Source organism: Fulmarus glacialis, unplaced genomic scaffold, assembly GCF_000690835.1.
Source record: "Fulmarus glacialis isolate BGI_N327 unplaced genomic scaffold, ASM69083v1 scaffold32767, whole genome shotgun sequence".
NCBI classification, from domain to species: domain Eukaryota; kingdom Metazoa; phylum Chordata; class Aves; order Procellariiformes; family Procellariidae; genus Fulmarus; species Fulmarus glacialis.
The window spans coordinates 25,350-40,922 of NW_009221852.1; the positions used below are offsets into that span (position 1 = coordinate 25,350).

At 38.5% G+C, this 15,573-nt stretch overlaps 1 protein-coding gene across 1 annotated transcript in view; it reads left to right on the plus strand.

Moving 5' to 3' along the window:
• The first annotated feature begins 2,111 nt into the window (after nt 1-2,111).
• The window catches only part of MARCH1 (membrane-associated ring finger (C3HC4) 1, E3 ubiquitin protein ligase), a 37,416-nt gene continuing 23,954 nt past the window's right edge, over nt 2,112-15,573 (plus strand). The window contains exon 1 of the mRNA XM_009581260.1: nt 2,112-2,302. Within this exon, the coding sequence (XP_009579555.1) occupies nt 2,112-2,302 (191 nt within the window). The remainder of the gene's footprint in view (nt 2,303-15,573) is intronic.

Consider the following 15,573-nt stretch of genomic DNA (forward strand, 5'->3'; position numbering starts at 1 on the left):
TCTCCTTATCCCTTCACAGGGTAATGCTTGTGGCAAGGTGACATACATCTTGCCTTTATGGCATGGGCATGACCTGACCACTGCTTAAGATCAAGCCAAACCTCTGCAGTACACAGATCCTGAAAGAAGCAATGGTACAGTCCTGCAGCTCTGAGGGGAAAAAAGATATGGGAGCTAGTCATAGGGGATGAATTCGGGAGTCCACACTTGATTCTAGAGCTGGATTTCTTCATCAGTCCTTCATCTGGGGTTTAGTCTGGAGGGACATTTTTTCACATAGCAGCAGCATGTAGCCCAACAACGTGCCCCTGGTGCTGATGTCTGCATCTTTCCTCATTAAGTAGCTGCGCGAATGGCTTAAAGTATGCCTAATTACTTAAAACTAATCACAGAGGCTGAGGTGGAAAAAGATTATATACCCAACCATACATATACCATTTGTTTCTAGTGTGTATGGAAGAACAATTCATATTCCTTCACAGTACGTGTAATTGAAATATTGCTTTTGTAGAAAAAGAGGTATGAAATACAAACAATTTCTCTCACTGATACTTGTCCTTTTTTCCAGCATTAGATTGCATGTAGACATACTAACGTTCCTCCTCTGCCTGATTGACCCAGGCATTGAAAAAACATTTGAACATAAGGATTGTCTCCAAATGCTTTATCAATTTAATTTCTCATGTTGGCTTAGTTTTCATACCTCTGAGTTTCATTTCGTGGAACTAGTACTAAAGAATTAGTAAAATTTTTGGTGTTGTGATATTAACACATCAGGAGGTAAAAAGGGTTACTTGAATTCCAAAAGCTAGAAGATTGTTTTCATGCAAAAGCACCGTTCTTAAGTCTCAGCTGGTATTCCATTAAAAGCAAAAAAGCACATAGTGGTGACTGATGTTTCCAAAAGATCTATGCATGAAATATAATGGATATTAAGAACCTGGGATAAAAGTGACGTGTCAGCAGGTATACTTGCTGTATTTATTTATTTTTGCTTGTACTATTAATTTTCAAACTGACACCACAAAAATGTCTGTGAAAAGTGAGCTAGAAATAATTTTAATTATGGACTCTATGTGTGACTGTCCTTCCGATTCTCTCCCCGTCCCACTGTGAGGGAGGGTGGTATTTGGCTGCCTGCCAGGTTAAACCACAACAGTGACTGAATTTGATTTGCTAGTACAAAAGATGACAGCCTTTACCTCTTTGTATTATTTGTACTTTCTACTCTTGCTTAATAGTCATTCTTCCCTTGCGTCTGGTGTGTGATCTTGTGGAACTCTTAGGCTTATATATTTTGTCTCCATTTGGTAGTGGTGCTCACAATGCGATAGGGTTGCATACTAAAAGCGTATCAGCTAAAGGAAGGTCATAGCCTTAAGAATGATTTGTATTGAACCCTCTTCCCACAGTACTATACCTTGTGAGTGATCCTGAAGAATCACAAAGCCTTGGATTTCAATTCGGATTCCATACAGCTATGCTGCCAGTAGGCTGGCAGTGAAGCAGATTGAAATGGTTTGCTGTTAACACGGTCAAAATATGTTTTCAGTGGAAGTAATGAACAACTGAGTCTGCAATTTGTAGCAACAATCTTATGAGCAAAATGTCACATACTAAACGTGTTTTGTATCTCTCCTGCTGTTTGAGAATGTGATCAGCTCTGTAGAGATGCAGCCTGCACTTTGGTCTTCTCAGGCTCATCAGTTTAACATTTTTCAGCTCTTCTAGAAGATTTGATTGCCTTGAAAACCTTTTAAAACATACTTTAATTTTCTCACTGTTCTGTCAGTCCACTTAACATAGGTTACCTTTGTGCTCTTCATCACTCAGCAAAATGTAAATGCACTTCACTCCATTTTGAAAGGAATCATCATGGCTGTTTGATTGCATGAAGTAAAAACAACAGCCTTTCCCATCAGACATTTACAGTAGATCAAAACCAAAATGAAAATTCAAATGTTGAAAGCTGCTTCCTCAAACAGTGACAAAAAGTAGTCATGAGCGAATGAGAGCTGAAACATTTCAGTCATATTTAGTTCCACAAATAGGTTTTGCTTTTGGTCAGGCTTCCTGTATTTTGTGAGCTTGCATGTGTTCAACAGTGCGCTATGAACAGCAGCAACAGTTACTTTAATTTTGTAATCATGTGGCAAAGCAGTAAAATATCTGCAATGTATTTCATGGACAAAGATTCCAAACTGTCTAACTTATTTCAACAGGCAAGCAGTCCTACAACAGGAACAGCTCCCAGGAGTCAGTCACGGTTGTCTGTCTGCCCTTCCACTCAGGACATTTGTAGGTATGTGCTGACAAAAATATACTCTAATCTGGCTGATACTTGTTAGTTGTTTTTATTAAATAATATGTAGCTCTTGCTTCTGCTTAACACTATTCATAATTTACATGGACTTTAGTTTTCTTTTGATCTCTCTTTGTTTTGGTTCTGTTTTTGCTTTTCAATCTCATGTTTTTCTATTAAAATTCATGTTCTCATTTTCATCCTTTTTTTGTGATTTCTCTCTTCACCCACCCTTACCATTTCCATCCCTTTCCTTTGCTTACTGCTTTGTCTAGATCTACTGCCTTGCATGATTTGTCAGAAGATGAGCTTGAACATGCAACCCCTGTCATGGTGCTGACCCCTTCTAATAGGGAGTCTGGTAAGAAACAAGTAAAACGAAGGTTTAGGCGGAAAAAAGAGACTGGAGACAATGGTGAGCATACAGAAAAGCAAGGAAAGGGGAAAGACTGTAAATTGCATCCTGAGCCTGCGAGATCCCGCTGGAATGCATCTGATTCATCATCATCTTCGGATGAGAGTCAGTGGGCTCAGGCTAGGAGGAGAGCAAGAGAAAAGGCCAGAATGCCCAGGAGAGGGAGAAGGAACAATAGGTCATGCAGAAACCAGGATGGGTCCTCAAACAATAACGCTGTTGAAGTTGTCACCTTGGGGACAATGGGGAAAAAGAAGCAAGAGGTATCTGACCCTGAGAATCCTACTTTAAATCACCGCCGAAGAAGGGTTCCAAGGCTTAAGGAATCGCAGTCTTCAGCATCCTCTCAGGAAGCAAGGATGTCCTCAAGAAAATGTGGGAAAAGCAAAGGGAAAAGCTACTACAGAGATCGGCAGCCTGCGTCTTTCCTTAGACACAGTACAGATTCGAAGGACTGCTTTGCAGAGGCAGGCTCTGACAGTGATGCTCTGGCAGTCCCAGATAACGGAGCACCTGCTGGGGCAGGGCCCAGTGTGACTGATGCTGTTCAGAAGCCTCCAGTGTTGTATGATGACTGGTCTGATGATTTAGAAGTATGCAGGTTAGTCCCTAATAAGAAAGATTTAACGTTCTTAAGAGGAGTTTCTCACCGCCATGGGCTGAGTGCCCTTCTCTTGACTGCTTTCTGTCACTGTTTCTCAGTAATAAACTGCTGGGCAGGCCATAAGAAATAACACAAAAACCTTTGCTACAGAGAAGCTAGTGTATCTCAATCTGAAGACATACTTCTCTTATTTAAAAACAGTAATCCTACAAGGGGACCAAATGTTTTTCTTTGCTCCATTTTTCGTCATGAAGACGGACACACTGTGTCCTCTGGCAGGGTATTACTGTGTTTTAAATCTCCAGCCAGAGGCAGAGAATGAGGCAGAGTGCCAGATAGCTCAATACAATGGGATATGGAGTTTTTCCTCCTTAGGTGATCGGTTCAAATCCAGCTTTGGTCCCTCTTTGTCATTTTTCATTGGCTTACATGAAATAAATTTATGGTCTTGATTCAGTGTCCTCTAGAGATGCCATTACCACAGCAATCTGAGGGACGCTGCCTGCAAAACACCCTCTCCAGTTGTACGGGACTTTGCACTGTGAACGTGCAGGGGCTGTTCGTTTGGTACCTGTCACAAGGATTGGAACGATACAAACGATGATGGGGCAGAATAAGCATTAAAATAATCTTTGGGAAAGAAAAAGCAACACCAACAGTTCTCTCTAGTTCAGAAGTTCAGGCTTCTGACAGTCTGATATCTGTGGTGTGAAGCATGCAATCAGAAGGTGAGCGTTTTCCCCTGGAAATGAGAGCAATCTGGCCAGTTCTCAGCGAAAGAACAAATTTGCACTAGGCAGCTGGGTGGAACTGAGTTACTTAATTTAGTGGTAAATGAAAATGCACCATCCCCTAAGTTTAACAGAACTGAAACAAGTGTGTGTGTTTTTTTTTTTTTTCTTTTTTCTCCCCAAACTTGTGAGCCAGCATTGACTCTCATCTACAAGGTACATGAGGATCAGGCTTAGTTTCCTGATATGGTAACCCAAAACTTCTCACTTTTCTTTACTGGGAAGAAATTTGCATGGAAATGTAAACACAGTCAGAATGAGGAAGTTCACGATGCCACATCATGCAGTTTCACGGTATGCTTCAACCTAGTAACGCACTACAAAGATCCTAGTTTTAAAAAGAAAAAAGATGACATGCAGCCATTGTGCTTTTTCACAGCAGGAGATAGAAGCCATTACTAATACAGCTAGTGCTATGCACTCCGTGTTACGCTTACCAATCAAGAATGGACATTTCAGTTGTCCGATCATTGTCATGATAATTTAAGATTCTTTAGAGTAAAGTCCAGCTGTGTTTGTACATCAGCTTGTACATCAGGACCACACCCTTGGCTTGGGACTTCTTCATCTTACAGAAATGCAAAGAAACAGCACATTTTTGAAGCACTTGGAGTATGTCTACACGGTATGATGTAGAGATGTGCACAGATAGCTACTTCAACAACTTCAGAGTTGTCTTAAATTTCTGAACCACTAAGCCTGCATGCATTAAAGATCCAGTGTAGCAGGCAGAGTACATATATAATAGGGCCATTTAATAATTATTAACTGAATATGAGCTACCCAAAAAACTGAAATAAATTATTTCAGTATGGGTCTTCATATGGGCATACCTATACCGTGTTAAAAAAGAGAAATTAAAGTCAAAGTTTTGTAATTGTCTCATGTAGATTAATCCTAACTGTTGCCTAAGTCCCCAGACTTAGACTTTGTTTTCAGATGGAAAGTGGACTCCATTCTTTTATCTGTCTTCTTGACCCATTCAATTTCATTATAATTATTCAGGCACTTTTTGTATGACTTGGACCTTGGTTCAAGGATGGACTTTTTGGATGTGCATGCAAACTTTTCAGCTAGGCTCTTGTTTAGTAGAGGAAGGTTGAAAACTTTTGATAGGTATGTGTACCTAGGCTCACTATCAGTGGAGATGCTCTTTGAACAACCAGAGTTAAATTCAACACAGTTGATAACTGGGCCTGTTGTGCAAAAATTGTCAAGAGAATCATGACTGCATTTTTCTTCATGTCAGGGGTAATGCTATTTTTTTTGTTGTTGTCATTACTAGGTGTATCATAGTTATGATAATACATCTAGGAATAACATTACAAAATCAAAAACGTGTTAATTTTTCATAGCTGGTACATTGTCTTACCTAATCAATTTGCAGACAGCTGAAGAAAACGGAAGACATGTTTTTACTATCAATTCAGTATAGATTGTAGTTTCTGTTTTTCAGGACAGGTCCATGCACTTAATTGACTCATGATCTGTGGTATGTTTTTCTTCAGATTCACAGTCTTGCATCTGAAACAAAAAAAGAATTACATTTCAACGCAGATGTGTGCATATGCAGTAATCATTTTTCTGCATGAGAAATAGAAAAAGGAGTTTTTTGTGATGTTTATTTTAAGACTGGAATTAACACAGCTGGTTGTGATGTGGAAAATCTGTTTTCTTTAGGTGTTTCTTCAAGCTTTTCATCCTAGGTATTCTAGTTGATGTGACAAAACTGGCTGAGAGGAACGGCTCTCATCTAGATGGGATTGTGTGGAAATAGCAGGGGAACAGGGATCTTAATCATCTCCTGGTGCCAGTTATTTTGTCTTTAAGTGTTTGGGTAGGCAATTTTTTTTCCTTTACTTCCTCATGAATTACTGGCAGTGGAACGCACTTATGCGTGCACATAAGGCTACAAGCAGTTTCCTCAATGTGCATTTAGCTGCATGAGCGGGAAATGTGACAGGACTCACCCAATTCTAGCATAAGCACATTAGTCAGATAAAGTATAGTACCATGGTGCAATATATACTTCAGCTAGTCTAATGTAGGCCTCTTGGTCACTTCAAATGAGACATTTCACCTTCTAGTGTCACTGGTCCTCTATTTCCAAAATGATGAAACAATGACATGACACCAGTGATGATCTTTACAATCTGTCCCCTGAACATACTCCTTTCTTCTGGAGTCCATTAGAAGGCAAGGTTTCTGCTTCTGGGATTAAGGACAGCTACATAAGTTCTGACAATGCTGAGTTGTTTTGGCACCTAATTTTTTTTTTTTTTTTTTGAGATTCACAGGATAGGCTTTCTAAATCATACAGTTGGATCCCCCTTTTCCTAAGTTGCCCTGTGCCTGAGATTTTCTTTGTATGTACTTTATTCTGGAATGTGCCATGTGGCTTGAGGCACAACCTCAGAAATAGCTTTCTTTGGTCTGCATGGGGGTAATCTCCCTGAAGGGAAAAGCTATGTGTGGGACACAATAAAGTGAGTGGATTGTGAGGATTTAGTCCCATGGATTTTCACATGGGAATTACTAAGGAAAGAAAAGTGGTTAGTTAATATTACCACTAGTGTATCATAAGTGCTTTGTGTATTGACTCTGAATTGCTGTCATGGTATTTTTATTATTTATGATTCTATAATTGAAAGATATTTTCTGTTTGACTAGTTATGCTTTTGGTGTAAAATCTTTTTGTAGTACTGATGCAGTCATTTCAGCAATAACACTGAACTGTAATTAGCTGAAAGAAACGACACACACTTAAATAAGGTGGAGGTTCTCACTGTGAAAAAAACGCATATCGGAAGTAGAATTTTAATTTTGTTGAACTCTATGAATGAATCTGTATGCAGTCAAGTAATGGCAGACCTTTATTTGAGGAGTAAATAGAAGAGTAAGGCATGCCAGAATACTGGTAGGAATGGAGAGAAATAGTAAGGGAGATGATGAAGTTAGTTAATGACATCTGCAGAATCTACTTCAAGTATAATTTTTTTTAAATCAGCTTTAAAAAGCTAGTGTGTTAATGAAAAGGCCAGTATAAACTTAGGAAAAGACTAATATGGGTATTTCTATGTGTTAACACAATCATAGCTAGGAAGAAATGGTGTACATTGCACTTGACAAGAGGCAATATGATTATGTAGTTTCTCTCTGTGAAGTCAAGTGTTGTAACAGGGGTTTTTTCATAATATTATTTAGCAGGACCTGCAAAAGTAGTATCTTGCATGAAAATTCTTACATCCTGAAATATTCATGTAGTAGAGCGTTCACAAAAAATCAACAGACAGAAAGCCTCTTGGGAGGAAACAAGTTCTCATGGACTTGAGGAAAAAAAGAGAAAGGTGAACAGAAGATAGATATATAGGCTCAAATACTACCATTGAAATTTAACACTCATTTTAAATATTTATACTGAAACCACGAAGTTGGATCCAGTAAATAATTTAAACTGTAGTGCAGAATACGTAGACTTGAAATACCATCCAGAGCCCTCTAAAATCACCAAACACTGGAGGATGCTGAACTGCCGGACTGTAGTGTTTGGCTGAAGAGGGTTTTTAACCTGTTTCCCCCTGGGATGTTAGTGCTTTCCCTGGGGTCTCAGGATGATACATTCCTTCATTAGGAGCCAAATCTCTGGATCTTGTCCTGCATGTTGGCTCCTCACCCCTTCCTTTTAAAGAGCTGTTACTGCTGCTTACTTTCGTGTTCAAAGTCATCTTTTTGCAAGGTGACTTTCTGATAGGAATCTCCTCCTTTTTGAGGAATCTCTCCTCCGTAGGATGGTCTAGTCGTTCATCAGTCTTTGAAGCAATATGAAATCCTGGTTAATTCTGTTCTCCACCTGATGGTTCAAAGCCCCATCTGTCACCTCTTTAGCCATCTGGTTATGCAGTCTCTTTCGGAAGCTCTCCCTGATTCAGAAGGATGCAAGGAGAGCCGAAACAAGGCAAGCATGTCTTTGTTGTGGTTAGGGTCACTTAACTGGGGGAGAACCGAGTCCTGGTTTTTGCTTCTTTCTCTCAACATCTATTATTATTTTTAATGCAAATAGGTGAAATGGTACCACTTCCTGCTAGAAAGTTTGGGTGTGAGGAGACCCTTGGCTTTAAGGGTCCCATTATTAAATACTTAAAGCTTGCATGTGTTCTGTAGGGACTTTACTTACTTAAAGCTTTGACTTTCGCTAGGCAGATGGGAGGAAATCTAAATCCTTTTTTAGGATGCAGTCCCTAGGTCTTTGAACTGTGTCCAGTGCAGTAAATCTTGTCTGACATGTATCTTGAGTTGCACTGACAGTGCATCTAAGGCAGGAATTACTTGTAACTTTTTAGATGGTTAGGTATCCTATTTATCACCTATAATGGAGGATTAATAGAAGAACAAGAAATGTTGACACAATGAAAGATTTAGTGTGCTTTTGCTAATGTTGTTTGCTCTTGGGTCTCTTACAAATTCTGATCACGTTTGCAGAAATCAAGAGAAAGCTTTACCTAGACCATTATGAAATTCCACTGGTGTGGTGCAACATTTTGAAAATATTTTTTCCTCTAGTCAGATAAAGGCAGCTGACTGTATAGCGTAATGGAAGGGCAGGAGTGACAGGGAAGAGGTATACAAATTGATTACATTCGGTACGGAGGATTAATGTGCTTCATTCACTCTGTGTTTAAATGGAGAGGAAGACCAATTTGTCATTTAGATTACTTTATGATTTAGCAGTGGAAAGAATGGAAATGAGATTAAAAAAAAAAAAAAAAGGCTGCAAAATGAAAGCAAGGGAAACATGGCATGCTGTAACCTATTGCAGGGTGAACATATTTAGTGAATTTAACTTCTTTTTTTCCAAGTGATAAATTATGCAGGACCAGAGTTTGATATTTTTTTGGTTTCTGTTTATGAATGAGTTAATTATTTGCTGTGAGTTGTTCATAAAGTTGTTTGGTTTAATTTTAGGTTCTATCTAAAAGCACTGTAAGCACTTTATAAATTGGCAGAAAGAGAAAATGACCTTTTTTGGACAGGAGAACAGTATTCTTAAGATTATCAGACAGTAACGACAGCAATTTTGTGCATTCTTTGCAAACCTGTGGAATTGGTTCCTTTTGGTCCAATTAAGATAACCTAGGAGCTCATGGTATTTCATGCTGGCAGCTAATAATCCTCACAGCCAAAAATCAAAGCCAGGGATTCAGTTGGTCCAACATTGTCCAACTATGCTGTTTCTCCCTGACTAAGCTCCTGTTAGTAATAGTGAGATATAGCGATGAGGTGTAACCATTGAACAGGGCAAGAATTTGTCTTTGCATAATCATTATGAGTCCAGGTATGCTTTCCAGTGAAGGTCAAGATTTTAACTGCCTTTTCAATCATTTCTCACCAAAAAAAATATTTTTGGAATTAAGGCATTATCTTCCTTGAGCATATTTATATGGAGAAGATATTTGCCCCTTTTATTATGGAGATTCGAAAGCATTTCTGTTCTGCTGGTATACTTCCAACCGCAGGAAAATGACAGTATGGGTATTGGGCATCTGCATTAGTTTATTATCATGCTCTAGTTTACAGTGCATAGAAATTGCATCACAGGGGCCGTAAACGTGTCACAGTCACAAGGTGGTAGCTCCTCCTAATTTTGTCAGTGAAGGGGTCTCCACTAGTGCTTTAGTTCAGATGAGGAGCCTGCTTTTGAAGCAAATCTGATCACCTTTACTTTTACCATGATTTAGACCACACTGAGGATGGGTCTCATGGTTCTCCAGCTATATTCCCTTTGAGTGAAAGTAAACTGAAAGACATATTCCTGGTCCAACCTCAAATCAGTATCAAATCACAGCAACCCCCACCAAGATGTCCCTGGTGTAGATATCAGGTTTTTAGCACTAGCTGTTTTTTTCAACAGATTTGCTACACTTTCACTGCAATGCTTGTTAACATAGACATAGCTGTATAGCATCCAGGAATATTAGAGAACAATACAGTTTTTATACAATTATGTCATTTATAGCCCTTAAACATTATCATACATCATTATCAGTATGCCCATGCCCCTGTATACACTGCTATTTCTGAAAGCCTCAGAGGCATTCCCCTAGGTTGTACATTTGTTAATGAGAGTAAAATTTGACCTGGTGTATTTTTAAGGAAGTCTGTAAAAGCTGTCTGCGCTATGTTACTGTAGCTAAACACTTTGTTTATATGTAATGGCCAAAAATCCTTGAAAATTTTATTAGGTACTGAGATGCAGTGCCAATCTCAAATACGGGATCCACTGAACGAGTTCTGATGGTGCAGAATTACTGCAAACTCTTTTCCACCAGTGCTGTTCCTAATGACAAGGCTCCTACGTAGCTCGAAGCACAAGCAGGACATGCTAATTCATTCTTAATCACCTTCCTTTGACAACAGCCGTCTATGGAAATCAGCTGTACAGATACTGTCATAGAGGAGCGCTTGCCAACTGGGTAAGGGTAGACCACTAAGTTTCACAATACACACAAGACTCCTGCAGAATAAGTGCATTTTATACTTCACTGCAGTGGCATAGAAATTGACCTGTTTTCTTAATTACTGAAGAGTAAAGTGGATTAATGAAAGACAGGTTAGGATAACTGCTGTTTTTCCAATGAGAGTTGAGATTAGCAGCTCTTCTCTTTAATGAGTAAAATTGTTACCTTGCATATGAAGGAAAAGCTACAAACCTGTTGGAATCTATCTGTATCTCTTGCAATAAGGATCTCGGATGGTGAGTAACCATCTAGATTGTAATTTTGGTTGCTATGATTTTGCCAAACTAAACCACTGTGGGGAAAACATGAAAATTTTCCTTGTGAACTCCTTGCTTCATACTGGTTTTAGATGACCTTTAAATTGAGATTATGTAAGAAATGTTTGTCTGTATGGAAAAAAAAAAATCTTAATTTGATGAGAAGCGAAGGACAGTCATCCACGATAGTGCTTGCTGTTTTTCTGAAAATCAGCCTAAATCCAATTAGCATATGAATGTCTACAAATTGTAGCCATCTTGTTTCGTACTTCCCTTCCTGCCTTCTAACTTTTGCAATGAAGAGGACCAGGGGAAACAAGGGAAAACAGTTCATAGTCATGGAATTAAAGACACTGAACAATACCAAATTCTGAAGATGCCTCACTTCTGAGTGCTTAGTTTAGCAGCATCTCCTGATTTTAATCCAATAAGAAATTTCTCTCATTTATATGTATATGGTGTCAATATGCCCTTCAGCGAAGTACATGGTGTACCTTAAACTGCTAGCAACTTTACCTACTCCTTTTGCATAGTCATTATGGTATGAAGTTTAATACATCACATACAATTTCTCAGTGAAGCATTGCATTATTATTAGGTTCTCAGCATCATTTGAATGTGCCTTGAATGCAATTAATATTTTGAACAAAAATAAATACTGAAAAATAATTCTAAAATGTTCTCAGTAAACTTCTTTAACTTTTCATTTTTACATACATCTTTATTTCTAAATTGAACTATTCTTTTTCTGTTTGAGAACTGGGTTTTATGTAGGGAACATACAAGAAATCTGCAACAGTTTTTATATGAATTATGCAAAATCTTTCAGAAAGACTAATTTTGTTTTCAGTTTAGCATTTTTTATTTTTTTCCTGAAAAGCGTTTTTCCTTTTTGCTAGTTTATTGCATTATAAGTTAACCTGCTATTTAGAATGTCCCTCAAAGAGTTTTTATGGATTTTTGTCTGATATATGCACAACATTGGCATGAATTTCTCTATTTGGTACATCTGTGTGCTGAAGGTTGTAGAAACAATTCTGTGCTAGAAAAATATGTGCTTGGTAATTAAAATACTGGCATATAAAGCAAAAACTTAAGCATAAGAATGACTGCACTGTTAAAGTATCATTTCATAAAGTTGCACAGTGAGCTTTCCTTAAAGAAAAATAAATATTCTGTGATCTCATGTGTAGGGATATGTCTGTAGGTGTGTATTATACACACACACACAAAATTGATCTGAATCAGAAGATCATTTAATAGCTCATATATGCTGTGTTGTCTGGTGTACACGTGATTTATAGAGCAAAAGCTCCTTTGGAGCCTGGTACTCTTCCCCTAGAGAAGCAAGGTCCTGTTCATAGGCAGGAATCTTGAAGCACTAAGCTGTCAAACCTACCAAAAAAAAAAAAATTATGCAGGCTCAATTTATGACTATAAAGGGATTCTAACTAAAAGGATTTGGTCAAATAGCTGACTTCCTTCCCTCCCCTCCATTTCCAGATAGTCAAAAGTATTGCTCTATAATGAAGGCCATTTATCTGCTAAAGGACTAGAAAGTTGAGAAAAGCTGAGTATGTCGATTCTGTAGGTGTGTCTGAACAGGTGAAACTGCAGCTATTAACCATGACCAGTGCTGTACTACAATTTGTATATAAATCAGTATAGATTTAGCAATTTTTTTTTTTTCTTTATAGTGGAGAGTGGCTTTTTTTCATTCAACTCATTTCTAAAGTATGTAAGCAAATTTTACTCTCAGGATAAAGACAGCCCTGTAAAGAGTCAGTCTGATGGGTGAAAATTTTGGACAGTTGTGATCATGCAAAAATAGGAACGTAGAATGGAAGTTCTCTGCCTCTGGCTTGGTTTAGACTCAGATAAGTCTATGCTTTGTATCCCTACCTCAGTTCTGTTTGCACAACACATTATTCAAAACCATTGTTTACAATTTATTTTCTGTAATTTGTGATAATTCCAATTTAGTACTCATAGCTAAGCAAGGGATTACAAGTTATCTGGCCCAACTCTTTAAAAGATATTTAAGCAGTTAGCCCACAGTCTGTTTCAATAGCTGTCAGGCACCCACATGTCTTTAAAGACTGTGATTGTGAGTTTAGGTGGCACAGATTTCTTTTATGCTAATTTCTCCTGGCTAAACAAATAATGAAGAGCTAAACTGTACCAAAGAGCATTCAATCTAATGAAAATCATGTGTTTGGTTATTTTCTCTGGACTTTAATTCCATTTGAAGTTTGTTTTTATTCTCATCACATATTTCATGGTTAGAAAGCTAGAAGAGGCCATTAGATTTAGTTGGAGCTTCTGTATAATGTAGGTTCTTAATGTCACCCTGTTATTTATACGTTTAGCCTGTAACTTCTGTACAATGATAGCACAAATAGAATGTATAATTCATATAGTGTTTTTCTATAAAACTATTTCTACTGAAGAATATTTCTATTCATTTCAGATTTGCAATGTCACTCTATTTGAAGATCCCAGTGGAGTTTTAAGCTTGTATTTTAGCTCTTAAAATAATTTTAAACAATTCTGGCAGCAGCAGAAAAAAAGTCTCTTGGGGACCTAGCTTAGTTGTCTAATTTCTAAATAGTTTAAATGCTAAGCCTGTAAAATAAATTATGTATAGCTTGAATTTAAATGAACAAATATGACTAGTTTTCCTTTGGGAAATAGCTTTAATTTAAAAAGAAAATGATGTTTTTTATGTAACTCACAGCTGGGAATGCATTTGTTAGCAAAATAGCTATTTGGTGTTTTGAAAATTTAGTTCTGCTTAAGCTACAGGCTCAATAAGCAGTCAGCACACAGACAATTTCCATATAAAAACTAAGCCACTGATGCACCTGGCTTGGCTGGGTTAGTAAAGAAATGACTGTAAATTGAGTTCTTGTAAAATGTGTCTCACAAATGATGAATGTGTGCAGGACAGAAGTTGTGGGTATTTTCTTCCCTCTACTCCCATGGGGTATAAGATGCTGATTAGTGTACGGGCACCACTGTAGACACTGAAAACCTGGCTTTTGCGTACCAGGTTTCCAGAGCTTCATTTTTTTGGCTGGTTTTTTTTTGTTTGTTTGTTTGTTTCTCATGCTATATTTCTAGCAAAGCAGCTTTGTTCTGCTTTCCCATTATTGTAGATTCATTTTCTCATGGCTCTAGGCTATGCCATGGAAGAACAGTGAAGCTGCTGTTTTTGATCCATAGATCTTTCACTTAGACACTGAAATCTCCTCCTCCCCCTGCTTCTAGGCTTGGCAGCCTCAGTGCTGTGCTGTGGCCAGTCTTCCACAGGGTGTCTTTGCTAGGTTGCCTCCCGATGTAGGCCAGGTGCTCCTCTGCTGTGAAGAAGGTCGCCCTTCTTCCCTAATCTGGCTGGTAGGAAGACAACCTCACTGCAGGGCCCTCCCCAGCCTTTTTCCTACCCCAGGAGCTGTGTGGCCACAGTTTTCTGCATAAAGGGGTGAGTTATTCCTCAGACCTCTTCAGCCTTCTCTGCATGCACATATCTGAGGGTGCCTTTCCTAGGTGCTAAGTTTCCAAGCTCTAAGTTTCGTTTACGTGACACCAGGATCTGTGCTGTTGTTGCTACTTCTCTATTTTGAAATAACATTTCTCAGGCTTCAGCTTCACACACACACACACCCCCTCTCCCTTACATGCCAATTTGACTCTTAGGACATTCGCTCGGGCTTGGGTGCTTTATTGTGTTTTTCTGGGGTGGGGATGGGAGGGAGTTACTCTTCGTTGAGGTGAACCTCCTTCACTTCAGGTATTTGGTTAAGCCTTCTGGTCACCATAGGGCTTCCTCTGCCCTCAGAGAGATGCTTGCCAATAAAGCTGTCATTGGTTTTGATGGGTGAATGTTTTCCTGATATGATCAGGAGTCTGTTTGGAAGGGGGAAAGATCACCAAGACATTTGGACATGTGTCACAGAAGAAAACCATCAGATTGTGATGTTAGGACACTGAGCATTTTATGAAAAAACACAACATGGAAAGCTCTGTATCCCATTACAAGGTAACAACAGTTCTGGGACCAACCCCTACCTTAGGGTCTGCTTACAGCTGTAGTTTTTGTTTTCCCAGATAACACAGCTATCTGCTTCAAAGGGACAGGGAAGAATGAAAAAGAGGAAGGACCATGACTTCTTAACACCTGCCTCCTAAAAAGTGTGTGCATGTGTGTATACGCTGTGCCATACGCATTACTCCAGAGTACTCAAAACTGTTCTCTAATCCTTTTAACTGTGTAACTCCAAGGAGGTATCCTAGGAACTTTTTGTACTTTTCATACTGGATATTTTCAGCTTGGGGTTAGATGCTGCTAACTTAGAGTATTTTATTGGCATTATTTACAGACCAAGAATTATTCTGCTCTTAGAAAGAACACTGGTATTTGTCTTGAAGGTTTTGCCATGCATAAAAGGGAAAAACAGTGTTATTTCTATTGATTCACCTTCAGACCACATAGAAAATTCAAAGAGAAATAACTAAGTGAAGAGAAATTACTAAGTGGCAGAAGGGAATGAGGAATATGTTCCTGGGCCTCAATCCGAAAGGTCATATACTTGGCGTCTTATGAATGTCAAGTCTGAAAACGAAAAAGCAATGTAAATAACCCAGTGCCTTTGCATTGCTGGTTGGCAAGTTCCCTCACTAGCTCTTGCT